Source organism: Psammomys obesus, unplaced genomic scaffold (genome assembly GCF_907164565.1).
Source record: "Psammomys obesus unplaced genomic scaffold, mPsaObe1.curated_primary_1811, whole genome shotgun sequence".
Lineage (NCBI taxonomy): Eukaryota > Metazoa > Chordata > Mammalia > Rodentia > Muridae > Psammomys > Psammomys obesus.
Genome location: NW_026594143.1, coordinates 1,928,577 through 1,943,475, shown reverse-complemented (window position 1 = coordinate 1,943,475; position 14,899 = coordinate 1,928,577). Strand labels below are relative to the sequence as shown.

The 14,899-nt window shown below is 43.7% G+C and overlaps 1 protein-coding gene and 1 non-coding gene across 2 annotated transcripts in view; both read right to left on the bottom strand.

Moving 5' to 3' along the window:
• The window catches only part of Tro (trophinin), a 10,694-nt gene extending 2,837 nt beyond the window's left edge, over positions 1-7,857 (bottom strand). The window contains 12 exon segments of the mRNA XM_055617905.1: positions 1-769; positions 1,517-1,631; positions 2,100-2,162; positions 2,561-2,603; positions 2,697-2,776; positions 3,392-3,483; positions 3,876-3,955; positions 4,157-4,220; positions 4,326-4,430; positions 5,035-6,189; positions 6,434-6,503; positions 7,809-7,857. The exon segment at positions 1-769 is cut by the window's left edge and continues 1,021 nt beyond it. Coding sequence (XP_055473880.1) covers positions 1-769; positions 1,517-1,631; positions 2,100-2,162; positions 2,561-2,603; positions 2,697-2,776; positions 3,392-3,483; positions 3,876-3,955; positions 4,157-4,220; positions 4,326-4,430; positions 5,035-6,189; positions 6,434-6,478 — 2,611 coding nt within the window. The 5' untranslated portion in view covers positions 6,479-6,503; positions 7,809-7,857.
• On the bottom strand, positions 1,829-1,928 carry LOC129684721 (small nucleolar RNA SNORA11). Its single transcript, XR_008721386.1, has one exon. It is a non-coding gene; the product is annotated as a small nucleolar RNA SNORA11 (small nucleolar RNA).
• Positions 7,858-14,899: the final 7,042 nt, after the last annotated feature.

Sequence of the window (14,899 nt, the reverse complement as noted above, 5' to 3'; positions counted from 1 at the left end):
TGCTGGGAGCACCACCAAAGCTAATGCTGGCTGTGCTGCTGAAGCTAGTGCTAGTGCTGGGAGCACCACCAAAGCTAATGCTGGCTGTGCTGCTGAAGCTAGTGCTAGTGCTGGCTGCACCACCAAAGCTAATGCTTGTTCCACTGTTGAAACTCGTGCTAGTGCTTGATGCACCACCAAAGCTAATGCTGGCTGTGTTACAGAAAGTGGCACTTGTACTGGGTGTGCCACTGAAGCTAATGCTGGCTCCACCACTGAAACTAGTGCTAGTGTAAGATGTGTCACCAAAGCTAATGCTTGATGCACTGCTGAAGTTGGCTGAGGTGTTAGGTACACTACCAAAGGTGATGCCATTTCTACCACCAAAGCTACCATTGGAGTTGGGTATGCCACCAAAACCACCACTGGGGTTGGTTAGACCACTAAAGCTAATACTGGCACTGTCACTGAAGTTATTTCTGGTACTAGATCCTTGGTTGAAGTTGACATTAGTGGCAGGATCGGCATTTTCTTGGGCTCTGGATTCAATTTCAAAGGAAAATCTGCTCCAGGCCTGCGCATCATCACCCAACTCTTCCCTTGTTAGGCAGTCAATATCCATGTCATCCCAATTCCAGGGCCCAGCCACAGCTTCCTCGCCAATCCCCATTTGGGCTCTTGCCTCAGCCCTGGCCTCAGCCTCAGCCACAGCCACAGCTGCAGCCTGAACGTCCATCTCCACTGCCTCTCGGTACTGAGCAGCCCAGTCTTTAGGATCTTTCTTCTGTACCTAAAATGGAAATTATTATAAGAAAAATAGTCCTTAGAGTTATGTATGAAATAAATTTTTAGAGTTCTAATGGGTCAGTATGGATTTCAAACTTCAGGTCTGATAACTTATGTATCCAAGTTATGTCCGTGGACAAGTTATGTTATATCACTGAGCCCAAATGTTCCCATTTATAATATGGGAAATAGACTATGTTATGGATCGAGTACATTTCTCCAAAATTCTTATGTTAAATACCCAATCACTAATCATTACTGTATTCACAGACAGGGCCTTTTATGGGTATAACTTCAGTGAAATGGGTAAGGCCTTGAGGCCTTGATCAAATAGGATTAGTGTCCTTAGAAGAAGAGACATGAAAATAAACTCAGGCTTGTTCTATGCTACATCAAGATGCAGAAAAAGTTGGCATCTACAAGTCAGAAAGAGAGCCTATACCAGAAACTGACTACATGTTAACGTAGGGTTTTTATCTCCAGAATGGTGAGTGTATCAATTTCTGAATCTTAAGCCATCCAGTTATTAGTATTTTATAATTGCAGTCTAAAATTGACTAATAAAATACATGAAAAAATAACTAGAAAATGAAAGATATATATCTTGCAGTATGTATCTAGTATATGGATGAGGCTTTATATATTTATACACAAACCATTTGTTGCACCACACTGTCTGTCACTGCACACAGCCTGCCTCAGCCTGGAGCATCCCATTCCCTTACCGTGCCAAGCTCAAGAAGTTCATTACCTTGCATGCAAATTTCAAGACTTTCATCTTGCTAGTCTCATGGTAAGACCTCAAGCCCCAGAAGAATTCATATTCAGGTGGTCTGCTGTTTGGGACCCTCTTGTATTCCAGATATCTTAGAGAAAAAAAATGAAACTTGCTTCTAAACAAGCAAAACTATTGTTTAACCAATAGGCCTCAGATGAAACAACAACTCCTCTAAACACCTGGAGAAAATTTTTCAAGGTTCTCCAGACCCAGACTCATTCCCATGCACGGTTCTATGCAAAGCAGTTATTAGCAATACTTATATAGAACAGGATACCACAGAAGACAAGTGGGTTTTGTCTCCCATGAAAACTAACCCCAAATTCCTGTTGGTGTGTTATTAATAGAGTGACCATTTTAGGGGACCCTGCTCTGAGGACACCCCAGTGCAAGGGTTCCAGTGGGGCTTGGCCACAAGAATTTTAGAACTCGGGTCTAGGACACAAGGTGCCCTTCTGTCTATAATGACTGGAAGAAAGGCACTAAGCACTTTTTTGAACCAAATTACCATACCCAGAGTACTTCAGAGTTACACAAAGCCTTGAGCACTACTTACTTTTGCTTCACGAATTCATCAGTGATGAGTTTCCTCACTTCTCCAAAAAGTGAATGTCTTACTCTAGCAAAGAAAAAAATAATCAGTGAATACAGACCAGAACTACCCAGATGAAGGGAGAGGTATTTCCCAGCATGAACAGATTCTATAGCCAATGAAGCAGTTCAATGAAGTGAGAATAGTGAGCATATGGCCATTAGAAGAAAACATTGGAGGCCTGATGGCACTTTGTCAGGGATGCCTGAAGGTCAACCTTACACCTCATCTCAGAACAGACAAAAGACATGAAGGAGAAAAAGAAAGCAGAGTTCAGAACCATTTTGTCATTCGGCCAGATAAGAAACCCGCCATCCCTTCCCCATGCATGCTCCACCAGACCACCAGGCTGATGCAATCCTGGAACCATCCTCTCTTGCCAAAAGACAACATGGACAACAAGTGCTGAAAGAGCCCAATCATACCCAGGGCGCAGCCCCAACTTGCGCAGCACCTCCCAGATGACAGCTGCAAGAGGAAGCGAGAAGGAGACAAGGACAGAAAATGAGCACCTGGAATTCAGACAACAGCACCTATTCAACTTCACACCCAGCCACTTACCCTCACTGGCCTTGTTGCCATTCATGAAAATGACACTCAGAATCACCATGAGGAGACCCAGCTTAGGTGTGTCCTTGGTCCTAAGAGAGTAACAGAACAGAGAAAGTTTATGTCCATAAACCATGTCCTTAGATTCTTCAGATACAGAGAAATTCAGCACACTCTATGGTCCTAGATACTCCAGTCAGTAAGATGGAAAACCACATGCTACCCCTACCTCGGATTAGGAGAACATGGAAGAAAGCCTGTCAACCGAGGCCATGTGGCATGCAGTCAACCAGTCTTTTCTTTCTCTCTCAAAGCCACAAACGCTCCTGAGAGAGTTCTTGATGGAACCCTAGTGACACTCCTGCTCTCAAGAATCATGGTCCATACCAGAAATCCCTCCATCCTTTGAGAGCTGCCCTTCCACAGTCAGGCCAGGCACTCCGTAGAAGACACAAGTAACAATAGGCTGATTTCCTGGGAGTTTGTTGGAGAGAAAGCCAACCTGACAGCAGGAATTCCCCACTCCAGGCTCTGAAACCCTTCTGTCAGTCATAATCTGGCTCCACTACTGCCCACAGGCATCCAGCCATGTGTAGGAGCTGGGACAGGGCCTTTTAGGCCCTCTTTCCTGAGCTGCTAAGAGCATATGAAGAAAGGGATAGATGGAAGCAGAAGCCCCTCCCAACCCTAGCACATTCCCAGCTTACGTTCCCAGTATGCCTGCAGAAGACTCCTGAGTGCTGATAAGAATATACAGGCTACTTTGCTTATCAATTTCCTTCAGATTGACTCGAAACATCTGCCAAGTAAAAGAATAACCTTTGAGTTCTCAAAATATATCAGGTATCAGTTAACATGTTGGACATTCTGCAGATCACTGTATACCTAAGTAACGGTTTTGTGTGAGAGAGAAAATGCACATAAAGCATATAGTTCAGTACCAAGGACACATTGAACATAAGATAAACATCCACAACTCTTTGTGATCAGTGAGCATCTGCAATACATGTGACAGTATATCCAGCAGCAGACAGAAGCCAGGACTCACCTGCATAGCTTTAGTACTAGCTGTGTTTCCACCACTGACTTGCTATGTGGTCAGTGGCTGCCCCTCCCTAGGCCACCATGTGCTCATTTACACAATCATGGTGATGTAGTAGATGCACCCATCCCCCAAGTCTGCCCCTTCACCTTCTCCAGAGCATAGCTTGCTCGTTCAATGATCTCTGGGAAATATTCATCATATTCTTGGATGACATCCTTCAGCATGTCTACAAGAAGGGGGAGACAGAAGATGCTAAACTGTACAGAGGCCAGATGACTGCAGTCTTTTACCAGCCCTTTGTGGTCAGGGCAGCTATGCTGAAATATGAGTGTGGCAGCTGAGATGGAATGAGAGATGATGGATGTAAACTGTTACCCAAACAGGCCATGGGGAAAGAGTAATGAAGAAGAGAACTCAAGAAGGCTACCTGAGCGCTTGATAGGGATCTTTGTCTGGTCCTTAACCAACAGGTATTTCACCAATTTATTTGCCTAGAAAAGGAACAGTTGAGGAGGTATCAATACAGTAGAAGAATACTTGGAAGAATGTCAGAGAATGAAGAGAAAAAACACAACCTAAGCAGATTGGATTCTTACCCTTTCCTGCAAAATGGCCACATCTCGGGGTGGTGGAGGCCTCCGGCCCCATGGAAGCCTCCTGTAATTACTCCCAGTTCTTTCTTCTCCATTGGGATGCTTAGACTTTATCAATGGAAAGGAAAAAAAATGTCTGGAGTTAGCAAATGAAAGAGAATGCTGTCTCTTCTGGAAAGTCCCCCTAGAGTCTACAGGGCCAAGACCCTCCCCTACAAAGGGCTTCCCCAACTCCTAGGCTTATCTTTCATTGACTTGTAGGCAACAGTTTATTTCACAAGCTAACCAAGGACATGCATGGCCTGGGGGTTTCCCCTTGTCTTTGGCTACCACCATACTCTACTAGCTACAGGCCTTAGATGGATCTGTTCATTCTGTGCCTTTTTTAAAAAATCTCTAAAACTGAGACTTATAGCCCCCAGTTAGTAAGAGTTCTCTTCAAGAAATCCACATAAAACCTGGGTAACTCTGTAACACAAAGCCTGGCACATGGTTAAACATTATGTAAATAAAAGTTAGAAGTTGGTCTTGACTTATATGTATTTCCCTACCAATCTATGACCTACTAAAAGACACATTTTTCTCAACATATCCTATAACCTGTATGAACACAGGATTTCTCTTGAACTTGAAATGGCCAGTAAATATTTATAGGACAAACCAAGAACCTAGGAATTGGAAAGCAGCAGAAAGCCAAGGATAAGGATCTTACCTTCCGGTTCCTCTTGCCCCGGGTTCTGGTTGTGGGCTCTAAACTCAACTGAGCCAGATAGTCATCTGCCAAGGCCTGGACAGCAGCAGCAACCTGAGTCTCAAGGGCACTTATGCTGGCCTGAGAGGTAGCCATCTTGGCCTGAGCTCCTTGGTCAGGGATTTGAGCTTGGCTTTCAGTTGCTCGAGTCTTAGTGGCAGCCTTTCGAGCCCTAGACCCTCTCCTGATCCGTACAGTGACAGATAGGGCATGGTTTGTTACCATTTGAATGGCAGGTGGAGCCTCAGAGAGCTCAGAAGCAGAATTTGAGCCTTTATTGGCAACCTTCTTCCCCTTGGGCTTTTTGGGCCTTAGAACTACAGCTGAGGTCTCAATCTGTCTGCTAGATGTCTCAATGGCATTTGAGGGCTCTACATATTCAGTGTCAGTATTTGTGGTCTTAGCAGTTGTCCTTTTAGCTTTAGAAGTTTTCTTGGTTCGGATAGTGGCTGTTGTGCCCTGAATACTACCTGTCTCCTTGGCAGCCTGGCCTTGGGTAGTGGCTGTGTGGGTGGCAGTCGAAGGCAGTGAGATCTCAGTGGCACTGGGTACAGTCTTATTGGCAGCTTTCTTTGCCTTAGAAGCTTTCTTGGGTTTGCTGACAGCTATCAAGGCCAGGGAATTGGCTGACTCATTGGCAACTGGAGACTGGATAATCGGTGAGGTGACTGGTAGGTTTAGGGCCTGTATGGGTGACTTCAGCTGTGTACTGACATCCTCACTGCTAGTTGGGGATGCCTTGGGAGTCACTCTCTTTGTCTTGGCTTTCTTGGTCTGAGCAGTAATTGAAGCCTCATTACTGGCTGCTTCAGTAGTAGCTGAAGCCTGGCTGATCTGAGTGAACATTGGTAGGTTTAAAGCCTGCAAAGTTACTTTAGGCTTGTTGTTAGCAATATCATTGGCAGGTGGGACTGGAGGGGGAGTAGGTGTGGTCTTAGTAATAGGCTTAATAGAAGTCTTCTTGGTCTTGCTTTTCTTAGGCCGGCTGGCAATTGGTGGGTCCTTGGTTGCCGACAACAGGGTATGCATCAGCAGGACACTGTCCTTTTCTGTGCTCTCAGTCTGTACATCTGGAGAGATAGGAAGCCCTAGGCTCCCAGGGGGAGGCATAGGGCCCTACATACTTAGGATTATGATCTGTGGGCCACTGGCATCCCTATAGCCACCCCCCTCTGCAATGGCCTCTCCTCCCGAGCAGTTTGATTGAAAGGGGATGGGGAAAGGGGGGAGAAAGGACCATGGAAAGGGGGAGGGAACACCATGCAAAAGAAGACTGAGACAGGTTAGGTAGTGGGCCCCAGGGTGGTAAGTAAATTCAGGGCAAAACAGATAGCCTGGTAAGAATGCAGAGAGGTCTCACCTGGAACGTGGGCATCCGATAACCATAGTCATTTCTTCTATCCATCTTTCTGAGAGGCTAATAGCTGCGCCTAAAGGGAATAGGCCTGGGTTAGAGAAGAATAAGGAAGGGGTGTTGGTTCATCAGAAGTCTGGCTAAATTTGAAGGATAAAAGAACTTGCCTAATTTTGGGTCCCAAACCTTTTTGGGTTTGCCTACCTAGAAGCCTAGGGCTTTTGGTTTCCGAGCTCCAGCTTCTTTCGCTTCCAAGATGGCAAATCAGTTCTACGACCTATACCTTAATACCCTCCACCACACCGCAACCTGACAGTGCGCATGCGCACCGAACAGGAATGAACACAGGCACACACGCGCGCGTGCACGCGCACACACACGCAGACACACGATAACAGGTTTTCCAAATGCGCCTGGTCCTCAAGGCCCTCAGTACGCATGCGCTTTGGTGGACAGGACCATCTCTAACCATCTCATTTAGACATATGCCCCCAGCTCTCAGAGCTACAGAACATCTCGGTCCCACCCGCTTCCTCTAACTACACCACGTCTCAGTCCACCCTTTCCCCTCAGAATGGCTCAGGCTCCGCAGGGCTGCTAAGCGCAGCCCCTCCTCCGCCCCCTCCTCCGCCCCCTCCCCCGTTCCTCTGTGGCCGCGCCGCCTGTCAGCCACTCACCCTGGCTGTGGTTCCGCAATCCTCCGCACCTCCCACCCCTCCGCAAGCCCCCTCCCCCCGCGCCGCAGTCGCCTCCGCCGACACTACCCCCCCCACCTCGGTCCACGTCTGCAAGCGCCCGGCCCCGCCCTTTCTGCAACATGGATACCCCACCCCCAAATCCAACAGGGATACCCTTCGTGATTCCCAGCTCCCTCACCCTACCAGGTCAAACCAGTGCTAACCGGATCCTAGCCCACCCTTTCTCCCTTCCAAACCTGGTCCTTTGACCCTTTAAAAAGGATTCTGTCACTCGTTTCTTGGTGCCGATCCAATCCATCGTTTTCGTAGCCCAAACAGGGTCCAGCCCCCTTTATTCAGCTTGATCTGGATCTCTTACCTCCCTCCTGAACTCGGTCCTCCTTCCTTTTTGCTACAGCCAGAACGTTTTCTAGATTTCCTTTCCACAATCCCAACCAGGTCTGTATCCCGTCTTTCCATCACCAATCTGAGTCCAGACCTTCCCGTAGCCCAAAAATTCCACCCCATGCCTTTACCCAGTGAGAATTAGGTCTAGGCACCTCTAAACCCACACATCACCACACTAGAACCTGAATCCCGGCAGGTTTTCTTCAAACCTTAATGCTGTATGAAGCCAGTCACCCCGAAGCCACAGCCTTGAAACCCCCACAGGGTCTTCAGCAACGCTGGCCACCTCAGCTCACCTCGCCCTCGTGAGCGGAGAGGACGTCTGGTCCCTCCAAGCCTCTCCTCAGGTCTGAGCTTGTTACCCGCCCCCTGGCCGGAAGTGGTCCTGCCTCTTTCCGCCTCCAGAGGGGGTCTCGGTCCCTACCCTCCTGCCCAACACCCGCTCTGCCTAACGACTTCCTGATCTCCTCAATGTAGCTCCTCTTTTCTGTTTACTACCTCCTATTCAGCATTCACACCTATTCTCCATTTCATTTCTCTGTTGCACATTCTGTGTCCTTGTTATTTGATTTTTCTGTTTCTCCTACAAGAGAATGACCTCAGCGCTCCCACGCCTGTCCCGACAACACTAATTACATGTCGTGATACACTGTGAGAACAGAGGATTATGTTGCATTGATTACTAATTCTCAAATAGGTCTAGATTAAGATATTTAGAGGCTCTAAACATTAAAAGGATGCTCCCAAAGCGTTCATATACGTTTAAATAATATGCAATAAATTAAGTATATATTTTAAAAGTAGATGTAAGAAAAATCAATTAGAGCCTGTCAGATGGCTCAGCGGGTAAAAGCAGTTACCACCAAGCATGAGGACCTGAATTTTATTCCCTGAACCACATGGTGGAGGGAGAAAATCCATCTTCCAACAATGTAGGGATTATTCACGTTGTCTTTACAACTCGGCTTTCACATCACACAAATACATATGTGCATGCATATGCACTCGAGCACCCCATACACACACCTTAAAATGTAACAAAAATCCCTGAATGTTTTTATTTATCTCAAAATAATTTCATCTATGCTTTTTTTAAAAGACACAGTATTTGAAAAATATTGGAGTGGGCATTTTGCAAAGCACTGATGTAATTCCAGAACTACTTGGGAGGGAGGTGTTGAAGGATCTTGAGTTCAGGTACAGCCTTCTACAGTGAGACTCTGTATTTAAAAATTATACGTGTCAGCCTGGTTTGGTGGTGCACGCCTGTACTCCCAGCACTCGGGGAAGTAGAGCCAGTCAGATTCTGTGAGTTCAAGGCCAGCCTGGTCTACAAAGCAAATCCAGGATAGCCAAGGCTACACAGAGAAACCCCGTCTCGAAAAACAACAACAGCAACAACAAAATTATACATGTGTATATATATACATACAAATATACATACACATGTTTTTTTTTTCTCATGTTCTTTTACTGATGCACTGAACAAGGACTTAGGCTGTCTCTTGTGATATAGCACACTATTCTGCAGTGCAGGAAACATTTTGTGGCACTCACTTTTTTATTTAATGATGTCAAACTGAGTAGACATCATTATGTCAGATAAAAAAGACTGACATTATAGATGGGGTATGGTGGTGCATGCCTTTAATCCCAGCACTCAGAGGCAGAAACAGGCAGATCTCTTTGAGTTCAGAAGCCAGCCAAGGCTACATAGTGAGGTCCTGTATCCAAACCCAAAACAACAAAGGAGTATATAATAAGGAACAATGCAAAAGGACCATAGAAAAATTACAAATATATATGAATCCAACATTGAAACACCTGGATACATATAACAATGTTAATAATGAATGGCGAGATAGAGCACAGTAAGATAATAGTAAAGGACTGCAATATACCCATCTTCCAACAATGTAGGGAATAGCCATATGGAAAATCAGTAAAGAAAGGTTGGACTCGAATTTCACTTCAGCTCAAATGAACCTAACAGTCATCTACAGAACATTCCAACCAACAGCTGCGGAATACACATTCTTCTCAAGTATACACACAACATTCTCCAGCACAAATCCTAAGTAGGACCACAAAACAAGACCTAACAAACTAAAAAGAATATTTGTTAAAACTATACAGCATAAAATGTGAACTTTAATATGTTAAAAATGTTAACCACAGCATACAAGTAATCCCTTGATCAATAAGGTCTGTGACAAATGATTCTAACTTTATTATAAAAGTATCCTGAAATTGTACATTTTTATGAGGATAGATGAAAAAACTGAATATTTAAATCACCTAGGTAATGGTTGTACAAGGTGAAAAAAGGAGTTTACCTTCATATATTTTGACAACTGATTGACTGGAAACTAACAATAAGAGCAAAGGAACCTCTATAAATATACTGTCCTTTAGGTACTACATTTCTTTATTTTTTCCTTTTTTGTTCTCTTATTGAAGATAGATTCTTTTCTCATAAAATATATCCTGATTATAGTTTCCCCTTTCTCTACTCAGTTCCTCCCGACCTTCCCTTTCCTCCAGAAACATACCCTTTCTGCTTCTCATTAGAAAAGAACAGGCTTCGAAAAGATAACAACCAAGCAAAGAAAAATAAAGTATGACAAGGTAAAACAAAAACCATCACATTGAGGTTGGATATAGCAACCCAACAGGAGAAAAAGACTCCCAATTTTAGATACAAGATTCAGAGACCCACTCATTCTCACAGTCAAGAGTCCCATAAAAATATTAAGATAATAACAATAATATATGTGCAGAGGACCTGGTACAGACCCACGTAGGCTACATGCTTGCTGCTTCAGTCCCTATGAGGGCATATAATCTGTGCTCAGTTGATTCAGAGGTCCTTGTTCTCCTGGTGTCCATCCCTCTGGCTCTTATAATCTTTCCATTTCCTCTCTCTGTGGTTCCCTGACCCCTGGGGGAAGGGATTTGATGGAGACACCCAACTCTATCTATCTATCTATCTATCTATCTATCTATCTATCTATCTATCTATCTATCTATCTATCTCCTTGTCTCTCATTGCCTCTCTTTCTCTCTCTCTCCTCTGTGTCTGCTGCTGCTGAAGGAAGCCTCTCTGATGATGACCAGAAAGCACAATGATCTATGAGTATATCAAAACATTATTAGGAATCATTTTACTGAATTGTTTACAAGACCAGTAATGTTTGGTTTTACCCTAGGTCTCTGGGATATTTAACCTCTGGTTCTTGGTTACCCAAGAAGTTTCAGTTATGGATTCCATCTCATGAAGTTGGCCTTAATATTAAATCAAACACTGGTTGGCCCCTCCCTCATGTTCTGTGCCACCATTGCCTGTGCATACTTTGCAAGCAGGACAGATTGTAAGTCAAAGCTTTTGTGTCTGGATTAGTGTTTATGTTTCTCTTTTAGTAGCCTGCAGAGTGCCTTCCAGAACTAAAGACACTAGAACATAAGGGTAAGGGATCTATGTAGGCACCAGCTCAACTTTTCTGTATTCATTGAGCTGTGAGGGTGTTGTCTTCAGCAATGGGACCACTGTCAGTTTGCAGAGAGCAACCTCATGTCTTAGCCACAGCCTGGGTTGTTTGGGGATGTCCATGGGACCTCCTTGTCTAAGAACTCAATTGATTGTTAGTCCTACTACTGGAAGGCTTGTCGGGCTACAAGAGATGGCTAGTTCAGACTCCGTACTCCCCATTACTAGGAGTCTTCATATCACTGTCATCCTTTCCCAGTGTATAGGCTGCCACCAGAATATATAAAGAACTCAAGAAGCTAAAAAGCAACAAATCAAGTAATCCAATTAAAAAATGGGGTACAGAGCTAAATAGAGAACTCCCTATAGAGGAATATAGAATGGCAGAGAAACACTTAAAGAAATGCTCAATATCCTTAGTCATCAGGGAAAAACAAATCAAAATGGCCCTAAGATTTCACCTTATACCCATCAAAATGGCTAAGATCAAAAACTCAAGCGACAATACAAGCTGGAGAGGATGTGGAGAAAGGAAACCCTCCTCCATTGCTAGTGGGAATGTAAACTTGTACAACCCTTTGGAAATCAATCTGGTGCTTTCTCAGAAAATTAGGAATAGTGCTTCCTCAAGACCCAGCTATCCCAATCCTAGGCATATATCCAAAATATGCTCAAGTATACAACAAGGACATTTGCTCAACCATGTTTGTAGCAGTTTTATTCGTAATAGCCAGAACCTGGAAACAACCCAGGTGTCCCTCAACGGAGGAATGGATGCAGAAATTGTGGTAATTTACACATTGGAATACTACTCAGCAATTAAAAACAAGGAAATCATGAAATTTGTAGGCAAATGGTGGGAACTAAAAAAGATCTTCCTGCATGAGTTATCCAAGAACCAGAAAGACACACATGGTATATATTCACTTATAAGTAGATATTAGACATATAATATAGGATTAAAAATACTAAAATCTGTACACCTAAAGAAGCTAAGCAAGAAGGAGGACCCTGGCTAAGATGATCAGTCCTCATTCAGAAAAGCAATCAGGATAGACATCGGAAGAGGGAGAAAACAGGGAACAGGACAAGAGCCTACCACAGAGGGCCTTTGAAAGACTCTACCCAGCAAGGTTTCAAAGCAGATGCTGAACCTCATAGCCAAACTTTGGGCAGGTGTAGGGAATCTTATTAAAGAAGGGGGAGATAGAAGGATGTAGAGAGGACAGAAGCTCCACAATGAGAGCAACAGAACCAAAATATCTGGCCCAGGGGTCTTTTCGGAGACGGATACTCCAAGCAAGACCATGCATGGAGATAACCTAGAACCCCTGCACAGATGTAAACCATGGTAGCTCAGTGTCCAAGTGGGTTCCCTAGTAATGAGAACAGAGACTGTCTCTGACATGAACTCAGTGTCTGGCTCTTTGATCCCGGAGGGGAGAGCAGCCTTACCAGGCCACATAGGAAGACAATGCAGCCAGTCCTGGTGAGACCTGATAGGCTAGGGAAGGGGAGGAGGACCTCCCCTATCAGTGGACTGGGGGAGGGGTATGGGAGGAGATGAGGGCAGAGGGGAGATTGGGTGGGGACAAGAGAGGGGGTTACAGCTGGGATACAAAGTGAACAAACTAAATAATAAAAAATAAATATAAATAAATTTTAAAAGTTTCAGTTAAAACAAAAAAGAATCACTGTCATATATTCTAGGAAGTTTCCACTGCAATAGGTTTCCACACCATTTCCAACTTCAGACCACACTTCCACACTTCCAGCTGGCTCTCCTTGAACTCTCTTTTTCCACTTCATCTCCTCTCCACCTGATCCCCTCAGTCCTGTTCCCATCTTTCCCCAATCTGCTCATACATTTTATTCTATTTCACCCTCTCAGGAAGATCTTTCCATCAGCCCTAGACTGCCCCTCTGTACCTAACCTCTCTATTTTATGGAGTGTGTAGGTTGGTTATCATTTAGTGAATGGCTAATATCCATTTATTAGTGAATACATACCCTATTTATCTTTCTGGGTCTGGTTTACCTCACTCAGGATTTTTTTTTCTAGTTCCCACCATTTGCCCGAAAATTTTATAATTTCCTTGTTTTTAATTGCTGAGTAGTATTCCAATGTGTAAATTACCACAATTTCTGCATCCATTCCTCCGTTGAGGGACACCTGGGTTGTTTCCAGGTTCTGGCTATTACGAATAAAACTGCTACAAACATGGTTGAGCAAATGTCCTTGTTGTATACTTGAGCATATTTTGGATATATGCCTAGGATTGGGATAGCTGGGTCTTGAGGAAGCACTATTCCTAATTTTCTGAGAAAGCACCAGATTGATTTCCAAAGGGTTGTACAAGTTTACATTCCCAACAGCAATGGACAAGGGTTCTGCTTTTTGCAATCCTATCCAGCATATGTTCTCATTGAGTTTTTGATCTTAGACATTTTGATGGGTATAAGGTGAAAACTCAGGGTCGTTTTGATTTGTTTTTCCCTGATGACTAAGGATGTTGAACATTTCTTTAAATGTTTCTCTGCCATTCAGTATTCTTCTATTGAGAATTCTCTGTCTAAGCTCTGTACCCCATTTTTTAATTGGATTACTTGGTTTTTTGCTGTTTAACTTCTTGAGTTCTTTATATATTCTGGATATTAGCTGACCATCTGTCAGATATAGGGTTGGTGAAGATCCTTTCCCAATCTGTTCTGACGACAGTGTCCTTTGCTTTACAGAAGCTTTTCAGTTTCGTGTGGTCCCATTTATTGATTGTTGATCTTAGAGCATGTGATGTTGGTGTTTTGTTCAAGAAGTTGTCTCCTGTGACAATGAGTTCAAGGCTCTTCCCAACATTTTCTCCTAAGAGATTTAGTGTGTAAGTTTTATGTTGAGGTCTTTGATCTACTTGGACTTTAGTTTTATGAAGGGTAATAAGTATGGGTCTATTTGCATTTTTCTACATGTAGATATCCAGTTAGACCAGCACCATTTGTTGAAGATGCTGTCTTTTTTCCATTGTATGGTTTTGGTTTCTTTGTCAAAAATCAAGTATCTGTAGGTGTGTGGGTTTAATTCTGGGTCTTCTATTCGATTCCACTGATCCACCAGTCTGTTTCTATATCAGTACCATGCAGTTTTTATTACTGTTGTTCTATAGTACAGTTTGAGATCAGGGATGGGGATACCTCCAGAAAATCTTTTATTGTAGAGGATTGTTTTAGCATTTCTGGGTTTTTGTTTTTCCATATGAAATTGAGAATTGTTTTTTTCAAGGTCTTTAAAGAATTGTGTTGGCATTTTGATGGGAATTACATTGAATCTGTAGGTTGCTTTTGGTAGGATTGCCATTTTCTCTATGTTAATCCTATTTGATCCATGAGCATGGGAGATCTTTCCATCTTTTGATAGCTTCTTCAATTTTTTTCTTCAGAGACTTGAAGTTTTTTTCATACAAGTCTTCCACTTGCTACAGGAGAAACATACTAAAATCTATAGTCCTAAAGAAGCTAAACAACAAGGAAGACCCGAGAGAAGATGTTTAATCCTCATTCAGAAGAACAAACAGGAAAAACATCAGAAGCAGGAGAGGTGGAACAGGACACTAACTTACCCAGAGGGATTCTAAAAGACTACTCAGCAGATTCTGAGACTCATAGCCAAACTTTGGGCAGAGTGCAGGGAATCTTATAGAGGAAGGGGGAGATAGAAAGACCTGGAGGGGACAGGAGCTCTACATTGAGATCAACAGAGCCAAAACTCTGAGCCTAGTAAAGCCTGCAGAGACTGATGAATCAACCAAGGACAATGCATGGAGAGGACCTAGACCTCCTGCTCAGATGTAGCCCATAGGGATCTCAGTCTCCATGTGTGTTTCCTAGTAAGGGGATCAGGGGCAGTCT